Source organism: Anser brachyrhynchus (genome assembly GCF_964034855.1).
Source record: "Anser brachyrhynchus genome assembly, chromosome: 24".
Taxonomy (NCBI): Eukaryota; Metazoa; Chordata; class Aves; order Anseriformes; family Anatidae; genus Anser; species Anser brachyrhynchus.
Genome location: NC_137717.1, coordinates 4,450,346 through 4,470,996, shown reverse-complemented (window position 1 = coordinate 4,470,996; position 20,651 = coordinate 4,450,346). Strand labels below are relative to the sequence as shown.

The following is a 20,651-nucleotide window of genomic DNA, read 5'->3' as shown; positions in this document are numbered from 1 at the left end:
ACCCAACTTCCACCGCACCTGCTCTGCTTTAATTATTGACTAGGCTGGAAGCTCCTCATTAACATGCAAGGCGAGCTTGGCACACAATCTCAGCTCCTGATCATCTCGAGCAGATACGGTTGGAAAAGAAACCCAAGCTCCCTGCCACGGCGCAGCGTTTAAAAGGAGCGGCAGGCAGCTTTGGCTCCAGCCCCTTAAATTTCACCACGAAATGCTTCTTGCACCCGTGCGCTTCAGAACTGGTGGAAAGTTTGCAGTTTTTAACCACAGCTTCAGAATCGCACACAAACACCGGGGTTTAAAAGCTTCCTTCAAGCGCAGAGTGTTTCCAGCACCACTTCGAGCAGCGCGAATCCAGCAGGTAATTACAGGTTTGACCTCCGTCTTGCACAAATATGCCTTTTGAAACAATGCGAATAAATATTTGCTCAATACGAGCAGACAGCTCCAAGAGGAACCATTCCAGTTTATCAACTTTGTGATTCATGTTGATACAAGCTTTATTCTCTATTTAAGGAACCAGATAACGCTTAGGAAGTTCGTCTAGCCAAATACGTTTCGTGGAGCCACCGGGGACCACCCCGGGCAGCGGCACGTCCAGCCCACGGGTCCCACCCAGCCAGCAGCAGCCTCTGCTCTCCTGATATTTGCTGTTGCTCAACCTCCGAGGTGTCCCCGGGCAGCAGCAGGGCGAGAGATTGACACGGGCAGAGCGAGAGATGGCTGCTGGCATGGTCAAAGCAAAGCTTGGGGTTGGGATGGGGACCGTCCCCTTCCTTACCCTTTTTGAGCCCGTTTTTGGTTGGGAGAGAATTGTGAAAAGGCTCCGAGGAGCAGGAGCCCAATGTGAGCTCTCTCCTCCCAAAACCCCATCCCTTGCCTTCTTACAGCACCCTTCTGCCAACCCAAAAAAGGTCCCGTGAAAGCAAAACGGGGCAGGTGCCCACGGCAGGAGCCGAGCAGGGCGCGAGGAGCAGAGGCGACCACGGCCGGCAGGCAGCTCACGGCACTCGCTGCCCCCAGACCCGTCCCCACACCAAACGCCGCCTGTGCGCCGCGCCTGACTCACGAGCAGCACAGACAATGCCACGGCGATTGTTTACCGTGTCAAGGACGTTTCGTATAATTAAAGGAAATGTCACAAGATGAGATAACGCCGACAGGTCGGGAGGCGCAGCTCATGGTAGCCTTGCAAGAAGCTGGCTCTCCCAGAGGCCGTTTCCCCCGTTGCAGACACGACCCCTTGCTCATTGCCAGGAGCCTCCTTTCACCCAAATTCACCCAAATCCCTTGCCCCGCCGGCTGCCCACTTGCTGAGTTTGCAGAGCACCACGGTGACCCCGCCTGGCGTCCCCAAAAAGAGCCGCCACCCTAAATCCCTTCCGAGCCTACCAGACGGCACTCCTGCCTGCTCACGCTTGGCACGGTGCACGTGGGGCTGCAGACAGCCTCCGAGCACTGCTGCAGGCAGGGCCCAAAGGACACACGGCGAAATGGAAACCGTAACAGAGCCGTGACCACAGCCTGGCATGACCACCGCAGCCTTTCAGGACTGGCTTTGGGACCACCAGCACCCGCGAGCTCTGCGAGGGCCAGCTGCTCCGATATTTGCTCACCTCCTCAAATTTTGCAGCATAAGAGCTACAGCAGGCTAATATTTCAGGTACGTAAGCCAACAAGCCTACAGCCAACCCTGGCAGGCTTACACGAGCCGTACTCGCACCTTCAGCCCCCAAAAGTCAGCGGGCTAGGCAGCGCAGCCGGCCCACCTGGCTCCTGCCCTTGGCAAGCCTCACGCCTATGTCAGACACCTCGAGACAGGGGCTGGGATCGAAGAATGCAGCCCCGCAGGCACTGCGGGCCGGGGGGAAGACCCCACGGGCGAGCATTGGTACAAAATCCCCAGCACAGCATCCGTCGAAGAGCTCCCTCCTGGAGATGCCCAGCACGAGACCAGCAGCACCAAGACGCGAGTTCAGGGGCTTCAGCTCGCGGGGAGAGTCGCTGAGAATCACCTTTAAGGGGTCCAAAAGAAGCCACCGAGGAGAGCAGGCACGTTTCAATTAACTAATCCTGAGGATCCGTACTTCCCATCAAAAGCTCTTCAAAGGCGCACAAATGAGGCTGCAAACCACGGCTCCAGTACAAAACACACTGCTCAAACAGTACTTACAGCCAGGACGCATTAGAGAAGACATTTGAATGGGTACACAAAATGTTGGGTGTGCAAACGTGAACATCAAACCCTTTCTCCGTGCCCTTTCACCCCTCCTTCCAGAGCAATCCTCAGAACAAATCCTCACCTTTTTCAAGGGAGGAGAAGAAAGCCTCCAAAAAAATCTGTGGTTCTGACTGAGATTCGGATAGGCTTTAACAAAAATACAAGAATAAATCAACCCGGGAAACTAAAAGGTGACTGACCCTTACTAATGGAACTTTCCCACATTTATGGAAATTCCTGGTTTGGGACAAAAACATCTGCTCATTTAGTGGGTATTGTCAAAAACACGTCTCGACTCTAGCGATGCTGAAAGAAAGAGGCTCGCCTCGTAGTTAATTGAGCTTCTGGCTACAGAGTAGAGAAAAACGTTTTCCTGGCTTTGAAACTCAACTCAGAGCTAAACCTCGCGGGGGTGCACATCTTTACCTCCCGTAGGGCACGTGGCACTCCGAGTCCTGTCCGTAACTGAGGCAGAGCCACAGGCCACCGCGTTTTGCCCTGCTGCAGCCACGGACTTGACCTGACAGCGACCGCCCCGTTGCTCCAGCTGGTGACAAACCCTGCCTAAAACTCGGGCCACCCAGACGTGGAGGTCCGTGGGGCTGTCGGGAAAGCATCACGTCTGTAATGAACCTCAGCGAGCCACCGGGTGTGCGGTAGGGCTTTTCTCCTCTCCCCCCTGCCGGATCATCTCGGTTCTTGTCTCGCTCCTGACATCGGTTGGGCAGCAACTTCTCAGACCGATGGCTGGAAGAACACCCTCAAGACGATCATTTGAAAGATGCCACCGGCTACTTTTGCCTAGAACTATTGCTACAGGCTACCGGGGATGCAGGATGATGCTCTCAAAGCAGAGCTGATGGCACTCGGTGCATACGGTGGCTCGGGAACAGTCTCCAGAACAGGAGCTCACTGACCTGCAGACGCTCGATGCCAGGACGGCGTGACGAAGGAAGGCTCAGTTCACACTCGTCCTTGCCCTTCAGCTCTTTTCCTAGACTTTTATTTAGGGATGAACTCGAGGGATCTTTGCCGTGGAGGAAGGAATCGCTTCATAAGGCAACGGGGTGCTCTTTATCAAACTAATTTTATAAAAAAAATCCATCAGTACCAGAAAACAGTGCCCCAGACATCTCCCCCAAAACTACCTGTGGGGAGACTGATCAATACCGTACCCTGAGCAGGAAAATAAGAAAAGACACCCGAGCAGACAGGGAATGTCAAGGGTGCCAGACTCACTAGAATAATCCCATTACAGAGTTATCCAGAGCAAGCAGTTTCCTCAATATTTGCAAGATAACAGGATTAGCTTCATGTTCAACATCATTTCAGCCTAATAATTGCAGAATCACTCCTAAGGCCCTAATGTCATTGATTCAACAGGGGATTCCCATCAACCCTCCCCAACAGCCCCAGCTTTGAAAGGCCGTTCATTAGCGTCAGCGTCTTAAGTTAATTACTTCGAGAGATTTTCCTTTCCTCCCCAAAGCCAACCGTAACTTAACCCCTGCAGTACACAGTGCCCGGGCAGAACAAAATTCTGCCTTCTTATGGGAAGGAGCAGCGTTTACCTTGCTGATCACCACCCAGGCCTCTGAGATTTAATACTAAAAATCAGAGGGCTGGGGGCAGCTTTCCCAACGCGGCAGCTGAACCCCAGTGCAAGTCCCTGGGGGGGCTGGCTGCAGTGCCCCAGCTCTCAGGCAGGCACCGAGGCTGACCCCGAACGATGCCTTCCCCGAAAGGGATCACCGCCTGGCCTGCAGGACATGCATTCCTTGCCGAGCTGTCCGAGGCGCGCCGTGCCCTAGGAGCCCAGGGAAACACAAAGCAAACGGCACGCAGAGCAGCTCCTAGCCCACGGGAGAGAGGCCGTGGTTTTCTACAGGACGTGGAGCACAAAACCCCGAAATCCCACCTTTCCCCAGCACAGGGGTGGCTCACTTCAACACGCTGCTCCCGTTAAGCCTCCCTTTATCCTTCCGTCCCTCTCCCGAAGAGCTCAGCGTGCCACCGAGCCACCCAGGGCTCCCTGCAGCTCGCCGCCAGCAGAACCCAGCCCTACGGCCGCCGGGTGCCTGCTTCTCCCCGCTGCTTCCCCCCAGCACAGAGCTCTGAGGGGCCCTGGGGCATCCCCCAAACCCCCCCAGCACAGAGCTCTGAGAGGTCCTGGGGCATCCCCCAAACCCCCCCAGCACAGAGCTCTGAGGGGCCCTGGGGCATCCCCAAACCCCCCCAGCACAGAGCTCTGAGGGGCCCTGGGGCATCCCCCAAACCCCCCAGCACAGAGCTCTGAGGGGCCCTGGGGCATCCCCCAACCCCCCCAGCACAGAGCTCTGAGGGGCCCTGGGGCATCCCCCAAACCCCCCAGCACAGAGCTCTGAGGGGCCCTGGGGCATCCCCCAAACCCCCCCAGCACAGAGCTCGGAGGGGCCCTGGGGCATCCCCAAACCCCCCCAGCACAGAGCTCTGAGGGGTCCTGGGGCATCCCCCAAACCGCCCCAGCACAGAGCTCTGAGGGGCCCTGGGGCATCCCCCAAATCCCCCCAGCACAGAGCTCTGAGGGGTCCTGGGGCATCCCCCAAACCCCCCCAGCACAGAGCTCTGAGGGGCCCTGGGGCATCCCCCAAACCCCCCCAGCACAGAGCTCTGAGGGGTCCTGGGGCATCCCCCAAACCCCCCCAGCACAGAGCTCTGCAGGGCCCCAGGCCAACCCCCCCCAGCACAGAGCTCTGAGGGGCCCTGGGGCATCCCCGAACCCCCCCAGCACAGAGCTCTGCAGGGCCCCAGGACAACCCCCAACCCCCCCAGCACAGAGCTCTGCAGCCTTCGGGGTGCCCCCCAGGACCCCCACCCCAGCACAGAGCTCTGCAGCCTTCGGGGTGCCCCCCAGGACCCCCACCCCAGCACAGAGCTCTGCAGCCTTCGGGGTGCCCCCCAGGACCCCCACCCCAGCACAGAGCTCTGCAGCCTTCGGGGTGCCCCCCAGGACCCCCACCCCAGCACAGAGCTCTGCAGCCTTCAGGGCGCCCCCCAGGACCCCCACCCCCAACACAGAGCCCCACAGGGCTCCAGGTCACCCCCAAACCCCCCCCCCCCCCAGCACAGAGCTCCACAGGGCCCTGGGGCTCCCCAAATCCCCCCAGTGCGGAGCTCCACAGTCTCAGGATGCCCCCCAAGACAACCCCCTAGCTCGGAGCCCCACGGGGCCCCGGAGTGCCCCCCAAAACCCCCAGCAGAGGGCCCCACGGGGCCCTGGGGTGCCCCCCAAGCCGCCCCCCCCCCCCAAAAGCTCGGAGCTCCGCGGCCCCGGTCACGATCGCCCCCTGGCGGCCGCGCCCCGCAGCGCCCCAAGCTCGGCGCCGGCAGCAGCAGCCGGGGGGCTTCGGGGGGCGCCGGGGGGCTTCGGGGGGGGCTGTGCCCGGCTCTGGGCACCGGTCCCGGCCTCCTTACAGGCCCTTCGGGCACTTTGCTTCTGGTTCCAGCGCAGGCTGAACGGTTCGAGGGGAATTAGTAACTTTTATATTGTTTTTAATGTGCAGGAGTGCAAATCCATGGTAACCCCGCTGCTTAGGGCCTTTAGAAACCCTAAAACCTGTGCTTGTTGAAGCAGGGCAAAGCCAGGCTGGGCTGAAGCACCGTTTTCCTTAATTGCTCCTCAAGCTGACCACGCCGTGCTCGTCACTGGTCGCACCACAGCCGGCTCGGTCCCACGCCTGCAGGAAAGCCGCGCCAGGTATCGGGGTTTTTGTTGCATTCGAGTGTTTCGGGAGACAAAAGGCACCTTCAGAAATGAGAGCTGGGGTAAAAGCAGCGATAAGGCAGCGGTGACGACGTGCGACTGTTCAACCCGACCAGCCCCTGGCTCAGCTAACACCCTTTACAGCTCGCAAGGGCAGCGACACCACTGAGCACTGGTGTTTGGGGGTTTTTTCCAAGCCAGCTTTGCCATTCAGCACGGACACATTGCTGCTGTGCGACCCAAGAGAAACAGTCATAATAAAAATCACTTCATTTAAACTAAACCCACTTCCCTCTGGTTCCAGGCAGGCTTCTCCTATCCCCAGCCCCAATAAAACCCGCTACTGAGGTCTCCCCCGAGGACTCACGGAAAACAATGTTCCAGAGGGCAAGGTGAATTTAAGGTCCAGGCTGAAAATGAAAACTAGAAACTCTCGCAATCTAACACTTCTGCTCGGTGCCCTACTTACTGAACCACAATACCTCCACATTCACTATTTCACAGCGAGTCGGCCTGAATCATCCGGAGGATTGATTACACGCCCTACAAGGTCTTATCTCTTAATACCAGGAGTAAGACTGCTCAGCTCCATCGCAGAGCGCTCCAGCGGGTCCAGCATTTCTCACCCAGCACCAGCCTTCGCCCCTATCTCGCTCCAGCCAGCCCTCAAGCCAAAGGATCTCCCTCCCAGCACATCCGCAGCTTGGGCCCCAAACCACAAAACCACCAAAATTAATGCTGCTTTCCTCCAGGCAGAGCTATCTGCAGAAGCCACGTGCCCGTTTACTACAACAGCTTCAGAAGCCACTCGAAATGGGGTGCCAGAGTTACCAGGTCTCCGGACGGTCAGCAAAAAATCTGTGAAACTCTTGGCTTGGAGTCACAGAGAGATGAGGCAAGAGTTTGAGATCCTCTGATTGTTCAGAGGGGGAATTCCTCGGCATATTTTTTTTATTATTATTATTAATAATAATTTTTAAGTGCCAAGCCAACCAGGAGATGGATAGCTGATCTGAATCCCTTGCAAACGCAGGAGGCAGAACAGCACCAGCACGGCACGAATTGCCCCAGGCACCCTGACAGCACTCAGCACCTGATTTGCACTAAGAACCTGAATGTCCATTGCAAATTCAAGAACAAAAGACTGTCAGGATTGTGTCCCAAAGGACTTTCCTAACGTGTCAAGTGCCCTCCTTACTTAGGATAACGTAGGTTAGAGAGTAGGTTAGAGAGTGTTCTGTACTGCACCTTGCTTAGAAGTCCAGGGGTCTCCAGCGAGACCAGTGCAGCCCTCCAGTAAATCTGGCTAAAGACCAGCAGGACTCTCCCTTTCTGGCCCTGCTTGCAGCACAGCCTCCTTCCGTTGCAGTTCGATGTTTAATCTTGTTTCATCTCAGCCGCTCTGATCGCTGTCTCTTCTACTGTGCTGCACAAGACAGTTACGTCGCCGTATATATAATTTGTAGGATCTCATGGGGGAATCGTAGCTCATGCGTCTTCCTGGAAGAAAATCTGCTCTTTTGCTGTGAAACAGACGTTACAAAGACATTTCCACTGGCTAGTCAGCATTAACTGGTTTTCTCTGGCAGCCCTCAGAGCTCTGACAGGGAAGCACTAACACTGCAACGCTCTGTGCTCGACTCTGCAGATCGAAACCAGAAAAAAACCAAACGCTGCCTCCAGCAGCCTCGTTTAAACTAGGAACCACGTCACCAAATCACTTTAGTTCAACACAAAAGCGTACATTTGACAAATTTTTCCCTAAATGCTACCAAGCGGCTAGTTAAACGCCTGTCCTGGCGGCAGCCTCGAAGCAGCTCGGCTCCAGCTGAGGCTTTGTCACCACGAGAGGATTCCCACCCAGCCGCTCCCCAGCCCTGCTCCGAGTCCTTCAGAGGCTGCAAAGGACACCGAGTGCCCTGCCTGCCCCCGCGTGGACCGTTCCCTTCTGGAAAGGCACCCAAGGGACCGGAGTGGGCGCCCTGGAGCTCTGAAGCCTTGCAGCACAGAAGGCACCGACGGCAGCAGGCACTTCCCTCAGCCCCAGCCCCACGGCAGCCGACCCCGCTCAGGGCTGCGGGTTTAGGGCCCGGCCCCGCTCAGGGCTGCGGGTTTAGGGCCCGGCCCCGCTCAGGGCTGCGGGTTTAGGGCCCGGCCCATGCAGGCAGCTCCACCTGCAGCTGGCAAAGTCCTCGCCTCCGCCGCCAGCCGCTGATCCGCGCCGGAGTCGCCAGGTGGGGACTCACGCTCACGATCCCTCTTCCTGGATTCAAGCTGAGCCCACAAGGAAAACATTTTCCATCCCAGCAGCCACTCCCTCGGCCGTGCTGCTAAAAACAAAAGGCTCCATAAACAAAGGAACGGCGAGGAGAACGCCGCTTGGCGGACACCTTCGGTGCGGAAGCAGAAAACTGGTTTTCCCGAGCAGGTTTTGTTTTCCCGAGCAGGTTTTGTTTTCCCCTAGCAGACTTTGCCAGGCCGAAGCCTTCTGCTCACTCCCAGGTCCCCACTGGGAGGAGATGCCCAGCTCCTCGGGCCAGGGACGAGCAGCAGCAGGGGGACGGGGCAGGAGGGAACCCACACATCCCAGGTATGAAAGCGAAGGGTTGTTTCGGATCCCAGTGCAGCAGGCTGCTGGAAGCCGGTGCTTAAAGCGCCTTGGGACAGGCTCCCAGCAGCAAGCCTTTACCAAAGCATCCACCCCTTCTGAGCATCGAAGGCAGCAGTGCCAGAACCCGCTCGGGGGATGCAGCCCCGGGATAGCTTGATGCTTGGTTTTGATCTCAAGCTGTTTCTGATAGAGCTGGGTTGCTAAAAGTTGGCAGCAATGGATGTACCCTACTACAAAGCACCGCTTCCACAGGCGTGCTTTGGATCAGAAGCGATCTAAAAACCTGTTACCTATGCACGTGCAATGATCACGCACTCGTTTCCACCAGGGCTTTGAACCTCGGAGTATCCCATGGCACTGCTCTCGTTTTTAGGGATAAAAATGGGAATTGGGAAGCCAGCCACGCGTTCTGTCAGGACCAAGCAGCACAGCTAGCGCAATAGAAATATTCACATTTCGAGCCCCCCTTCCTTTCCTCAGGCTATATTTGGAGTCTGAGTGTCCAAAAGTAGCAGATTCGTGTCACACTGGTTTCCTTATGAGGCACGTAGCCCAGAAGTCAGCTTAGACGCTAAAACAAATTACTTCTTTGTTTGCACAGAGGTTAAGGACTTGAAGAGTATTTCCTATTTTTAGTAGGGAAAGAATTGGGAAAAAGTAGCACAGCAGGAGATAAGGTGATGAAAGTCAACCTTGAATAAAGAAATAACTGCAGAAGACTCTTAAGGCATCCATAAATTTAATATCTCAAGTGTTGTTCTATAATAGAAGCAGCTTTGGGCAGGAGCCTGTGGGTGCAGAAGGCTGCTCCGCTGGCTCCCAGGACTCTTCACAGTTGTCCCACACAGATTTCAGACCTTTTAGGGAACCCACCACAAGGTTTATCCCAGTACCCGCAGATGAAGTCAGCGGCCACGAGCAGAAATTGTAAAGGGAGCACTGAAGCACAGGAGCTAAAGGGACCCAAGAGCAAAAGCTTGCTATGGAAAAAGGCAGCGCCGCGCTCCCCGATGGCAGCTCAGGAATGCTCAGCTCGGACACCACGAGTGAGCTGCAGGCCCCTTTCTTCGTCAGGTCGCTCCAACACCTCTGCTTTCGAGGAACCACGGGCATAAGGTGAGGCTTGTCCCGCCAGGCACGAAGTTTCCACTTCATATATTTGCTTTTTAAGGTCTCACGACCTACAGGCAGATGGGATGCTGCCTCTGAAGATGATCCCTCCACTAAGAAAAAGGCTGAAGCTTAGTTCAGGGCAGCCTAAGAGCAGAGCAGTCTCCAGGAGGGGTCTGGGCAGCGTGGGCAGAGAGTGCAGCAGCAGAAACGCGCTCTGAAAATAGAGCGCGATCCTTCAGCCTCACCACTCCGACAGGAAGGATCTGAACGGGGTGCAATGTTCCAGGGATATTTCCCTTCAGCAGATCACTTGCGTAGGTGGGACCTCAGAAAGAGGAGAAACGGCCGACACGTGGCGTCTATTTACAACTCATTTATTCCTCTCGCCGACCTCCGTCCTCCCGCCGCCCACGGGGCTGGGGGCAGCACGCTGCCCCGCTGTGCCCCGACTTCACGCTGCCACCAAGCCCCCCGCCACCACCTCCCCGCTCCTACCACTCCAACACTTCTTCTGCCTCCAGCGGGTCTCACGGCACTGCTCGGTAGCCGGAGGCTCAGGCCGATCACCTACGTAGTTCATGCATCCGCTTAGCCGGTGCCAGTCACACAGGCGCAGCCGACAGCGAAGTAATTTCGTTTTGCTTAGCCCAGCACAAGAGACAAACTCAGCCACCTGACGCTGCCCTGGCTGCACGACACATGCGCATCCACATCACCGACGTGGTAACAAACTGTAGGCAGCTGCTCGGGGCCACGGCCCAAGGCTTGCAAGAAGTTTCTGTACGTTCTTCTCTCTACTTGGAGAAGTAACCCGTGGCTGGGTTGAGAGCAAATTTTTAAGTTGCATGCCTGTTCTAAAATAACTGTGTGTAAACAAGCTCCGAAACTTCACTGCAGCTGCCTGGAGACCATGCTCCTACTGGTCTTCAGGGATGAGCGTGAATTAAAATCTGAAGACAACAGCAAATTTCATTTTTAATTAGCCAGGGCAGCCAGCCAAGGAGGAGCTCCCCCACCCACCCATGGCTAGTGAAGCCTGACAGCTAAAAAGGATTTATGCTCGACTGTGCAGTCCCAGTGGCCATTCGAAGCACACCAGCTCTGAACACGCGCCAATGCAGTTAAAACAAAAGCCAGCCATGCAGCATTGTGAGTGCAGTTAATATACAACCAGTTAAGGACAGCAATACATCAAAAAGCACCAGGCTTTGAAGGAACAAAGGGCATGGACTTGAGCGCAGCTCCTGCACGCAGCTCCGCCTTACCTCATCTCCAGCCTCAGTGCCCGGAACAAGCCAGGAGTCCTGAGCTTAGCAGCACTTGGAGAATGAGCATCCTTAAAAGCAAAGTAATTTAAAAAAAAATAGTAATAAGAGACCCATCTGTTTATACTGCCTTTAACGTGGGGCTCTTAGCTCCCAGCACTAACACCACCAAGCTCCACAGCCAGCTGTGCGAGGTGTTTGTGCATGCAAAGACCAAGCACAGATGCTCCATCCTCAACCCTCACAGCTGAATTCAGAGGGAGAGGGGAGGCAGCTCTACTTCAGCTGGCATGATGCGAACAGGACACGAGGCCTTTCCCATCCCAGGCCACCAGCACTGCTCAAATCAGGAGTCAGAGCTCCCAGGAACCTCGAGAGGCTCCAACCCCACGTCCTGGGGTTGAGCGGGGAGCTGTCATCTCCACAGCCGCTGCTTCGGCTGCCAGCACCGTGCTCCCTTCACCCGCCTCCCCCAGTAAGGCAGCAGCTGGGCTCAGTTTGCCACAAGCAAACCGTAAGGGAAAAGCAACCACCACAAATTGAATGTGCACCTTCCAGGCTAACAATTAGAGGCCACAGCAGCAATTCCTGCCACCAGGATTATAAGCCTGACGTGTTTTTATGCACATGCACTTGGCTCGGAGCTGTTGTGTGAGTCAAAACCGAGCCTTCAGCGGACAGGCTGGTAGACCCGCCACGCCGAGCACCCCCCGCTGCTGACGAGTACGTCAACTCTCACGTTTTAAGGATGGCATCACCTGACTGCAGAGGAGTAATCTAGAAATAATAGTTGTGGTCACGCAGCTGCACTTCCTCACAAGTCAGGTAGGTTTCACCAACTGCCCCAACGCGGTCCGCAAGATGCGAGGTTAACACGCTTCATGGAGACCGGCTTCCCACGGGGCAGGCAAGAGCTTTCATGCAAATCCCACTTCAATGGTAGAGGAAAAAACGGCTGTACAACCAGTGCCTTCCACCACCATGTTAGGCAAACAGTCGGAAAAGTCATAGAAGCATTCTTTAAGCCAAAACTCCACCAGTTTTAGTTGCAGCTAAATGCTTGCTTGCCTCAGTTAAATCTCACAGCAAGGAGTTTGCTTGCCTCAGGTCAAGTAGTAGGCAGTGCCTAAAGCAAGAGCTTTAAAGCCAAATTTTAATTTAAAAAAATCTCACATCTTCTGCAAGACAGAGCAGCCTAGGGAAATAAATTCAGAAGGAAATCAGGAACTACCGTGAGCTGAGCCTTCTTTCTGGCTTGCCACGTGCCTCGTTCAAATCACATGCCAACTCGGAACTTCTAGCCTCCTACCTATTCAGAAAGGGGATGTTATTTGTTTTCAAGAGCTCGGGATATTCAAGAAACTTGTATTCCAGCTTTCACAGATGGGAGATTTCAAAAAAGATCTTCCAGATGTACAGTACGCAGCTTTGATCGGTTCTGATCCGCACCACTACTGCGGTAGAGTTGCAACTGATGCATCTGCCAAACAATCTCATTTTCTAATCATCGTCTACATTTGAATCAAAGCCATGAAGTTTAAAATAACAAGGTTCATTACAGTACTTAGCAAACGAAGAAAGAACAGGTCGACAAGACCTGTCGGTAAGACACCTAAGTACTCACCGGTGTTCTCTTCCATTCCTCTTGCACACTAGCTTTCTGAGCAATTCCTGCAAAAACAGGAAACAAAATTGAGACAAATTTAATTTCCAAGCGTGACCAAAGCCTGGGTTTCATTTCACTTCCCTACCAGCTCTGCTCAGCCCACACATAACTGACACGCAGAGAACCCAGAGCAGAAGTCCTGCCCCAGCAAACTAGGAACAAGAGCGTGGTGCCTGCACCCCTCTCTGAAGACGTCAGCAGCCTCTGAGCATGCATGTAGTGAATGGGAAAGAAAAGTGAAACAAAGGCAAGGTGTGACATCTGCAAAGCATCAAACCTTCCCTCCCAGGGAAAAAAAATCACGTCTGCCTCCTCGAAAGGATGTGTGCTTCCCGTAAAAGGGAACAGCTAATGCTTATCTAGCAAAAACAGAACAGCACGTGCGCGGAAGTATTGCAGAGCTCATGTAATGTCAAGACAGATCTGAATGTACTGGGGAAAGAGGATAAGAAGGAGGAACCAGGGTTAGTAGCAAACCCAGCTTTTCTTTGGAGAAACTTCTGAAATGAGGTGCAAGAGGAACTAATTTTGGGGAAATCAGGAGACATCTCGATTCTGATATACGTGTGCAGCACCATAAAAACACATTCAGCATTTCAGAACGAGGGAGCTCCTGTCCTGGGGAACCTGACGCTCAAATTAAGACAACAAAACCAAGAAACGTCAGCAGGCGCAGCACGGGGGGCTTGGGAAAGAGCTCTGTCCGTAGCCTCTTTCAGCCCAGCCCTTCACCACGAAGCCCAGGAGGGCTCAGCACCTTGGCGCGGCCCCGCTGCTGGAGCTAACGGGCCGGAGTCACCTCCAGCCGATAACCAGCCGAGCTCCCAGCACGTGCTGGCTCCCACGGCGGCGGTGGCAGAGGAGAGACAACCCCAGCACGGCCCCGCTGGAGGTGCCTCTGAACAAGCCGGCGCCAGCAGGGCTTTGGGGCTTCGCTCTGCTGAGCTGCGTGGGCGAGAGGCTTCTTTTGATCAGGCAGCCGCGCTCCGGGCTACTTCTCTGCTGCAGCCGGAACAGCATTCTGCGACGGGGAGAGCGCCTCGATATCGATTAATTAATGCTCAAAACGTCGCTGGCAAGCACAGCTTTTGAACGGCTTTGCAAGGAGAAGCGCTGTCTGTGCAGAGAGGGGCAGCGAGTCGGGCACCCAAGAGCATCATATGGCCACTTCGGAGGTGGGTTGTGCTGAAGTTCCTCGGGAAACACCCCGAAAATCCCTAAAGCTTAACCCATTAACACCATTAAAATAGGGCTAACTCACGTGTTATGGATAACAGCTATCCTGAAGCCTGCATCAACAAGGACACCACGTGCAAAAACCAGACCAAAGGCTCCCCACCGAAGGCAGAAGAGCACAAAGGTTTTTGCAGATATCAAACCGGCACCTGCACACAGACCAAACTTCCCCCTTAGAGCAGCTCCACTGCACGGGGTGTTTGCAGGCCAGGTCTCCCTCCCTGCCCCGTCAGGAAGGGAAAGCAGGAGAGAAACAAAAGCAGACACCTCAAAGCCTACGTTAACCTCAGCGCAGATGACAGCAGCCCTCCTACTGCCCCGAAGCCACCGGGGAGTTCGCTTTAATTTGCCTTTCAAGGGCATTCCTGCACAGGCTGTGCTGAGCTTTGCATATTACAAGGGGCACGTTTGTGCCTGGAATACTAACGCTGGCAGCCTGCTCGCTGCCGGACACCGGCTGTACGCACCAAGGACATCCGTCATCGCCTGCCGGCACGGCTGCAAGCACCTCCGCCCGTACCGGGAGGGATGCTCTCAGCGCAGCGCTGCGGCCACTCAGCTGCTTGTTAACAGAACCAGCTTAAAAGGCACAGCAGAGGCAAAGTGCGAGGCTAGAGCGAGCGGCGGCAGGGCTCCCAGCGTTTCCACGAGGCTGCCAAAGCAGGGATACGCGGCTCTGCCTCGCTAGGGAATGGGCGCTTGCCCACCCGAGCCCCGGCGCGAGCAGCGCACGCCCTGATGCCAACGCTAACCTGCAGAGGCCAATTTGGGAACTGCTCTGCAACAGGCGTCTGAAACACCCCGCCTGCAGAACACAAAACCACTGCTAGCCCCTACTGTCAGGCGTTCCCCTCCTCCCCGAAGCCAGTGGGTACGTAAGCAGGAGAAAACCTGGATTTTGCAGTTCTTTGAGCACCACCCGTGGTACAGGTCCACCGATTATTCGTGTTCTCGAGCGCTCAGCTGTTCCCTCCGCAGCTGCGTGAGGCTCCCCTGCCCCAGCGAGCCACGTGCTCCCAGCACAGCTCCTACCACTGCTGTCGATGCCCGCGCTGCTTCGCCTGCCCCTCGACACCCTGACCAGCAGGAGCACAGCCTTCGTCTGGCTTGCTAGTTCAAACACATTGCCTTTTTTTTTTTTTTTTTAGCTCTTTGTACCAACCTAAGAACATATTCTTGTTCCATTGACCCATCTCTGAACTCGCGACAGCAAGGTGATGGCTTTTTTCCAGCTCAGCAGCTAATCCCCACACAATAGAGGAGGACGGCTTCGCAGCAGTGCTGCGGTGCTTTCTGAGCCGCTCTCTGCCCCATTTCTTCTTGGAAAAGCAGGGAACGGGGCCGGCCCCAGCTCTGCCCCCAGGCTCAGCTCCACCGCGTGCAGTCCCGCAGCAGTGCGGGGTCCGGATCTCCGTGCACGTCGCTGCTCCTTGCTCCAGCTGCCCTGCACACAGGCAGAGCCGCCCCGGGTGCAAACCAAACCGCCCGCAGGAACACACCGCGGGCTGGGGCAGGACCCTGACAGCCCCGGCTCCGGACCCCGAGTCGCTGCCAAGCTGCACGCCGCGGCACCACGTTTTTCCAGCCTGGGGCGAGCCAGGCAGGGCGGCTTTGCTGATCACAGCTCACCCACTTTGTGTTCTCATTTGCAGCAAGCCTTGCCCAGAGCCCTCGGCCGCTGTGCGCTTTCGGATGCCTTCGCAGCGAAGCTCATTAGCTGCACCGCTCCCCTCCCAGGCCTTTCTGATCTAGCGCTGCCCATCTCCTCCACTAACACCAAATGCCTTCTTTCGGACGACGACGGGATGTTTCAAAAAGTCTAAAACCAAGCCAGCGTGGGCTGCTTTCCCCCCCCCCGGCTAAAGTACAGAACTGACAGCTCCTCCAACGCGAAGTGGCACGCTGCCTCTCCGCGGCGCCTCCCTGCAGGCTCGCCTTGGGCGTGCGAAGCCAGTTTCCGTGCTGGCTCAGCTCTAAATCACCAGTCCTCAGCCCCAGACAGCAGCTGGGCAGCTACCACAGGGCTCTGACTGTAATGAGACAAAACCGGAGGCTGCCTGGAAAAAAAATAAAAAGGGTGTGGGGGAGGGACAGGATGCTCTCCTAACGGTCCTGAGCTGTCCCCATTAGCAGGGGAGAGGGAAAGGGAGGCGTTAATAAGCACCGACTAGCCTGAGGACCAGGGTCTGGCGTTAGCGCAGCCCATTAGCTAGCGCCCACGAAGTGAACCCAAGCTCGCTCGCCGACCTCCCAGAAGACGCTTTCTTGTGACCCGGTGTGCCGCTGGAAAAAGGCAGGCAATAAATGAAACACGAGCTGGACTCAGAACGCCAGCTCCGTCCCTGCTTCGCGGCCGTGTCTGTGAAATGTGCACCGCAGAGCGGGTCCCCCCTGGACCCGAGGACAGCCGAGACCCGCAGGGGACTCGCAGGAGCTGACGGACAGACAGACAGACAGACACGGGGACACCAAGCACAGCGCTGGCCGGCAGACTGAGGCTGGCACCGAGCAGCCTGCTCATCAGTCAGGGCAGGTTCTGAGCCTCAGACCCTGGCTCACCAAATGTTACTCAAACCAAGCCCCCAGAAGGACTTTTTTCAGGGCATCGAGCCCGGCCTTTCAGAATTGTCTGTGGCTGGGCTCACACCAAAACCTTACCGACTGCACCACCAGATCTGGTTGCCCATCCCTTTTTATAAATGCACTGAAAGAAACAACATTTTATTCTCTCATCCATCAATTACTCATTCCAGGAAGAGAGATGAGAGGATTTTTGCAAAGCTGAGATAACTCCACCTAATACTACGGGTATGCTGCCCGTGAAGCCCCATGAAGTCCTCAGAGGAAGGGCTAACGTGACTCAATTTATCCGCCAGCCGTAAGATTAAGAGCATGGTAAACAATATTAAAATTCTTTTCTACAAAGCGAAATAACTCAGCTGCACAGAGCGGCTCTCCCAAGGGGCAGCTTATAGCACGGGTGCTGAAGAGTTTAAATATCACAAGGGAAATTCTTCTGGCACACAGTTTCTGCATGCCAGCAAAAAAAAAAAAAGAACAGATCAAGCACACCAAGTGCACTACTATAAATTAAAGCCAAGGTGTGAGGGGAGCTCCAACCTCCTGTTGGACCAAGCAGGACAGACAGGAGGAGATGCACGAGCCCTTCTGCAGGTCAGGAGAAGCCAAAACGCTCGTCTATTTTTCTGACTTCGTCTAGTAACAAATTATCTCCACCTACAAAACCTCCTGCTTTGCTCATGTCCTTCAATTATCATCGTTTCAACACCATTTGCTACAAAACGCTGCTTTCAAAATCCTCCGAGCAGCCTCCGCTGACCCAGTTTGTTCCATGCAAATCACAGACAGAGCGGAGGGGAGGTCAACTCCCCTGCATCCCGGAGGTAAATCAGAATATTCCCACTCAATAAAGTGACACAGATTAAGCCAAGTTGTTCTCACAGCCCGAGCTGGCAACGCGTCAATGAGCACGGTTCATTGCTCCAATAATTAGCGGTCCTGCAGCTTCCCTGTCTTCACAGGGGTCCCAGCCCTGCGACCTGGAGCACGGCGCGCATCTCTCCGCTTGCTGAAAAGCGAAACACGGCGGCTGCTGAGCAGAAGGAAAAAGATTTTGTAGAAGAAGCGACAAGCATAACGGGAAGAGAGGGAAAATTCGGAGGTATAACAGCTGTAAATGCAATTTAAATAGAATACTCGAATAACTAGTTTTGTGAAATCTAAATAGAGCAGGCGACACAGCAAATGAAACCAGCAGCTTTCCATCGCAGATACTGCATTTAATAACGGGTTCCCCACCTAAACAGCAAATATTTTTCCGCAGCGTGGCAGCTGCCTGTGGGTGGCACAGTAATATAACGTTACCAGCGTGGATTTTGGAAGGGAAGGGAGCTGAGTCCTCTGTGGCTGCGAGGTGTGCTCGGCCAGGGGCTTTTTTCACCTCTTTCATCACTTTTACGGCTCACTTTGTGAACCCTCACGCTCATCGGCACGCTGTGCAGAGCACTGAGCACTTGCAGCTCTGCTGCAGAACAGCGCTTGGCCTCAGACAAGGCGTTTGTCTGCCTGTGCCTCAGTTTCCCCTTCTTCAAAACAGCATAATTTCCATCATAAAGCACGTCAAAAAGAAAAGAAAACTCCCAAACAGGACTCCCACCTGGCCAGCCTACTCAGCTAACGTGCCAAACAGCCGAGTTTTTCCATTGTTCTACTCGAAACAGCTCACAAACTCTCAAAAAAGCCCCCTCCAGCCTCTCCCAGGCGTCTCAGTTCACCGAGCAAGCCATGTTTACCAAACCTGAAACAAAAAGCCAGGAGCCTGTAAGAACGCATGGCACCGAGTCGAACGCGGTGTTACTTCCGAGCCAGCTCCCAGTGACAAACGCTATTTCTATTTAGCTAGCAGAACAGCAAACACCGATTCGCCTCCAGACCTCCTGGCAGCCGATCAGCGGCCCTGGAGGTGTGGATGCGCTCGGGGAAAAAGCCTGCAGCAGGAACAGAGCAGAGCAGCTTCCCTGCGCGCTGTCCTTGAAGCAGCTGAAGGGCTCGCCTCGACCAAAATTATCTCCCTGACAAAGGCAGTGTAAAATTAAAGCAGAACGGCTGATTAGCGCAGAGGGAAGATGCTCTCATTCCTGCACGAGCGTCCATACGTACTGGGGAAGCCGAGAGAGGAATGAGAGCATCCAAAGGGAGGCAGCAAGGCATGGTTATTCCTTGATCGACCTCCCCAAAAACGCAAGCCCTAAGCCACCGAGAGCAAGAGAGCGTCCCCTCTGGATTCCTGGCTGACAGCCGAGCTGTAAAACTTCAGCTTTACCTCTGCTGTTGAGTAGACGTGGAACTCTCCCTAGAAGGCTTGACGGATGTGCTCATCACCTGCAGGTCACCACACGTCTGTGTGCAGCTGGTATTTAGTGCCCCGTCCCCTCTGTCTGTCCAACGTTTAGCAATACAGCTTGGAGAAGTTTCCTAGAAGACAAGGTTCTGGCTGGCGGGCACACCTAGCACTTGACCACCTCGCTCAGAAACTGCCCCACGGCCGCAGAACAGTCCTGCTGCAAAAACCTCTTCCATACATTAGAGGAAGACGTGTACACAATCATGGCAGACCGAACAAGATGACCCATTTGCAGAGACCTGAGATGGGAACTAAAGGCAACCCAGAGCAGAAATTTATAAGAAAAAAGCCAGGGGACCGAGCTTGATGTAATTAAAAGCAGGATATCAAAGACGTTCTGGTCATCCACAACACCATCACCCAGGACTTAAAAATCTACCAACACACACAAATCAGCAAAACGTGTGTTAATAAATTTGGACGGTGAAGATGGCAATTCTCACGTTCTGCTCGCACCCTGACAAATCCGGGCACCCTGAAAGGAGAGGAGGAGAAGAGCCGAGGCGTTCAGAGCAGCTCCCACAGCGGACCCCGGTTCTCCAGCTGCCCGACTCACTTTTGCAGTGGGGCTGAAGGAAACGAACCCGCTCACCAGCACCTGCCTCAGCATGCTGCAGGCAAAAGCCAATAAATATTTCAAATACAGCTGATTTGCCCCAAACCTAGGCCGTACATACTATTTCTTTTGGCTTTTCAAAACACGCAAGATGACATACTGAATTCTCAAGTACAGCAGTCCCATATCAGGAGCAATAGCATCACTGCTTGAGCTAGCATAGCATGCCTCAATAGCTCCAAAAATACCAGCCTCGGTTTCTGCAGCAGAGCAAGGCCTGTATAAATTTAATTAGTGCAGTAATAGGAAGCACATGGGAGACCGGGAAATGCCCGGCATCCCATTCATCTTTCGGAGGGGGCTACACCAGCGTAAAGGGAAGGCATTCAGGAGCACGGTCCCTATGCCTCAGTCCTGTAGATATTCAGAACCAAGTCTTGAATTTCCCCCTCGAAAATGTATAAGCCAACATGCAGCACAAACATTGAGCATTTCGGTTTCACACCCAAAAGGCAGGCTTCAGCCCGACCGCCCTAAACCACCCTAAACACCGCCCACCAACACAAGCCTTCCTTTTCTCCCAGATCTTTCCCAGCTTGTTGCATTCCCCAAACCACCAACCCGGCTTTTCGGGGGAGCAGACGTGGTGCAGACGTGGCTGGAGGAGGGCTCCAGCCCCTGCTCGTCCTGCAGCTGGGTTCAGCTCCGCAGCTGGAACCTTCCCACTGTGTCCCACAACCCGTCCCGGCACAGCAGGGCCCAACAAATTAAAATGCCTTCGTGATCAGTGCATACCTGCTCATGCTGCACCTCCTTCTCGTACCTCGCCTCGCAGGGAACACCGATTTACTCTAAAAAGCACGGATCTACGTTATCCTTAGAGAAGTGCAGATGCAACTGGAAGCGACAGGAGTCCTGCCTGCGAGGTGAGGAACCTGCACAGCCCACAAGCCCGGGACAGCCCACGGGGAGCTAGACCCAATACCACAAAGCAGGCTTGTGACAGCGACTTTGTGATAGAAATAAATGTACCTGCCGCCCAAACGTATTATAGAATACCCTGAGTTGGAAGGGACCCACAAGGATCATCAAGTCCAACTCCTAACGAATGAACCGTATGTGAAGTCCCATTTTCCCCTGTTTTTAACATCTCCCACTTGGCTTTTTGAATCTGCACAGGAACCAACAAAGAACCTCACCCCCTGCTGCAGAAGACAAAGCAGCGATACCCGTCACGTCCACTCGTGCTCGGCGCTGCATGCAGCACGGATTCAGCAAAAAGGTTTCCCTGTTCCCGAGGAAGCCTGCAGCTCTCCA

At 54.8% G+C, this 20,651-nt stretch overlaps 1 protein-coding gene across 5 annotated transcripts in view; it reads right to left on the bottom strand.

The window, feature by feature from the left end:
- PHACTR4 (phosphatase and actin regulator 4) overlaps positions 1–20,651 on the bottom strand; it is a 64,816-nt gene that overhangs the window by 28,578 nt on the left and 15,587 nt on the right. For 2 of the 5 annotated variants that reach the window (XM_080566619.1, XM_080566620.1), the window contains exons 2-3: positions 12,577–12,623; positions 10,953–11,023 (exon numbers count right to left, since the gene is read on the bottom strand). Coding sequence is in view for 3 of the 5 variants with exons in the window: in XM_080566618.1 (XP_080422744.1) it covers positions 12,577–12,592 (16 nt within the window). In the remaining 2 variants the exon portion in view is untranslated. Of the gene's footprint in view, positions 1–10,952; positions 11,024–12,576; positions 12,624–18,697; positions 18,817–20,651 lie in introns of those variants that run through there. The other 3 variants (XM_080566616.1, XM_080566617.1, XM_080566618.1) reach the window with 2 other exon arrangements.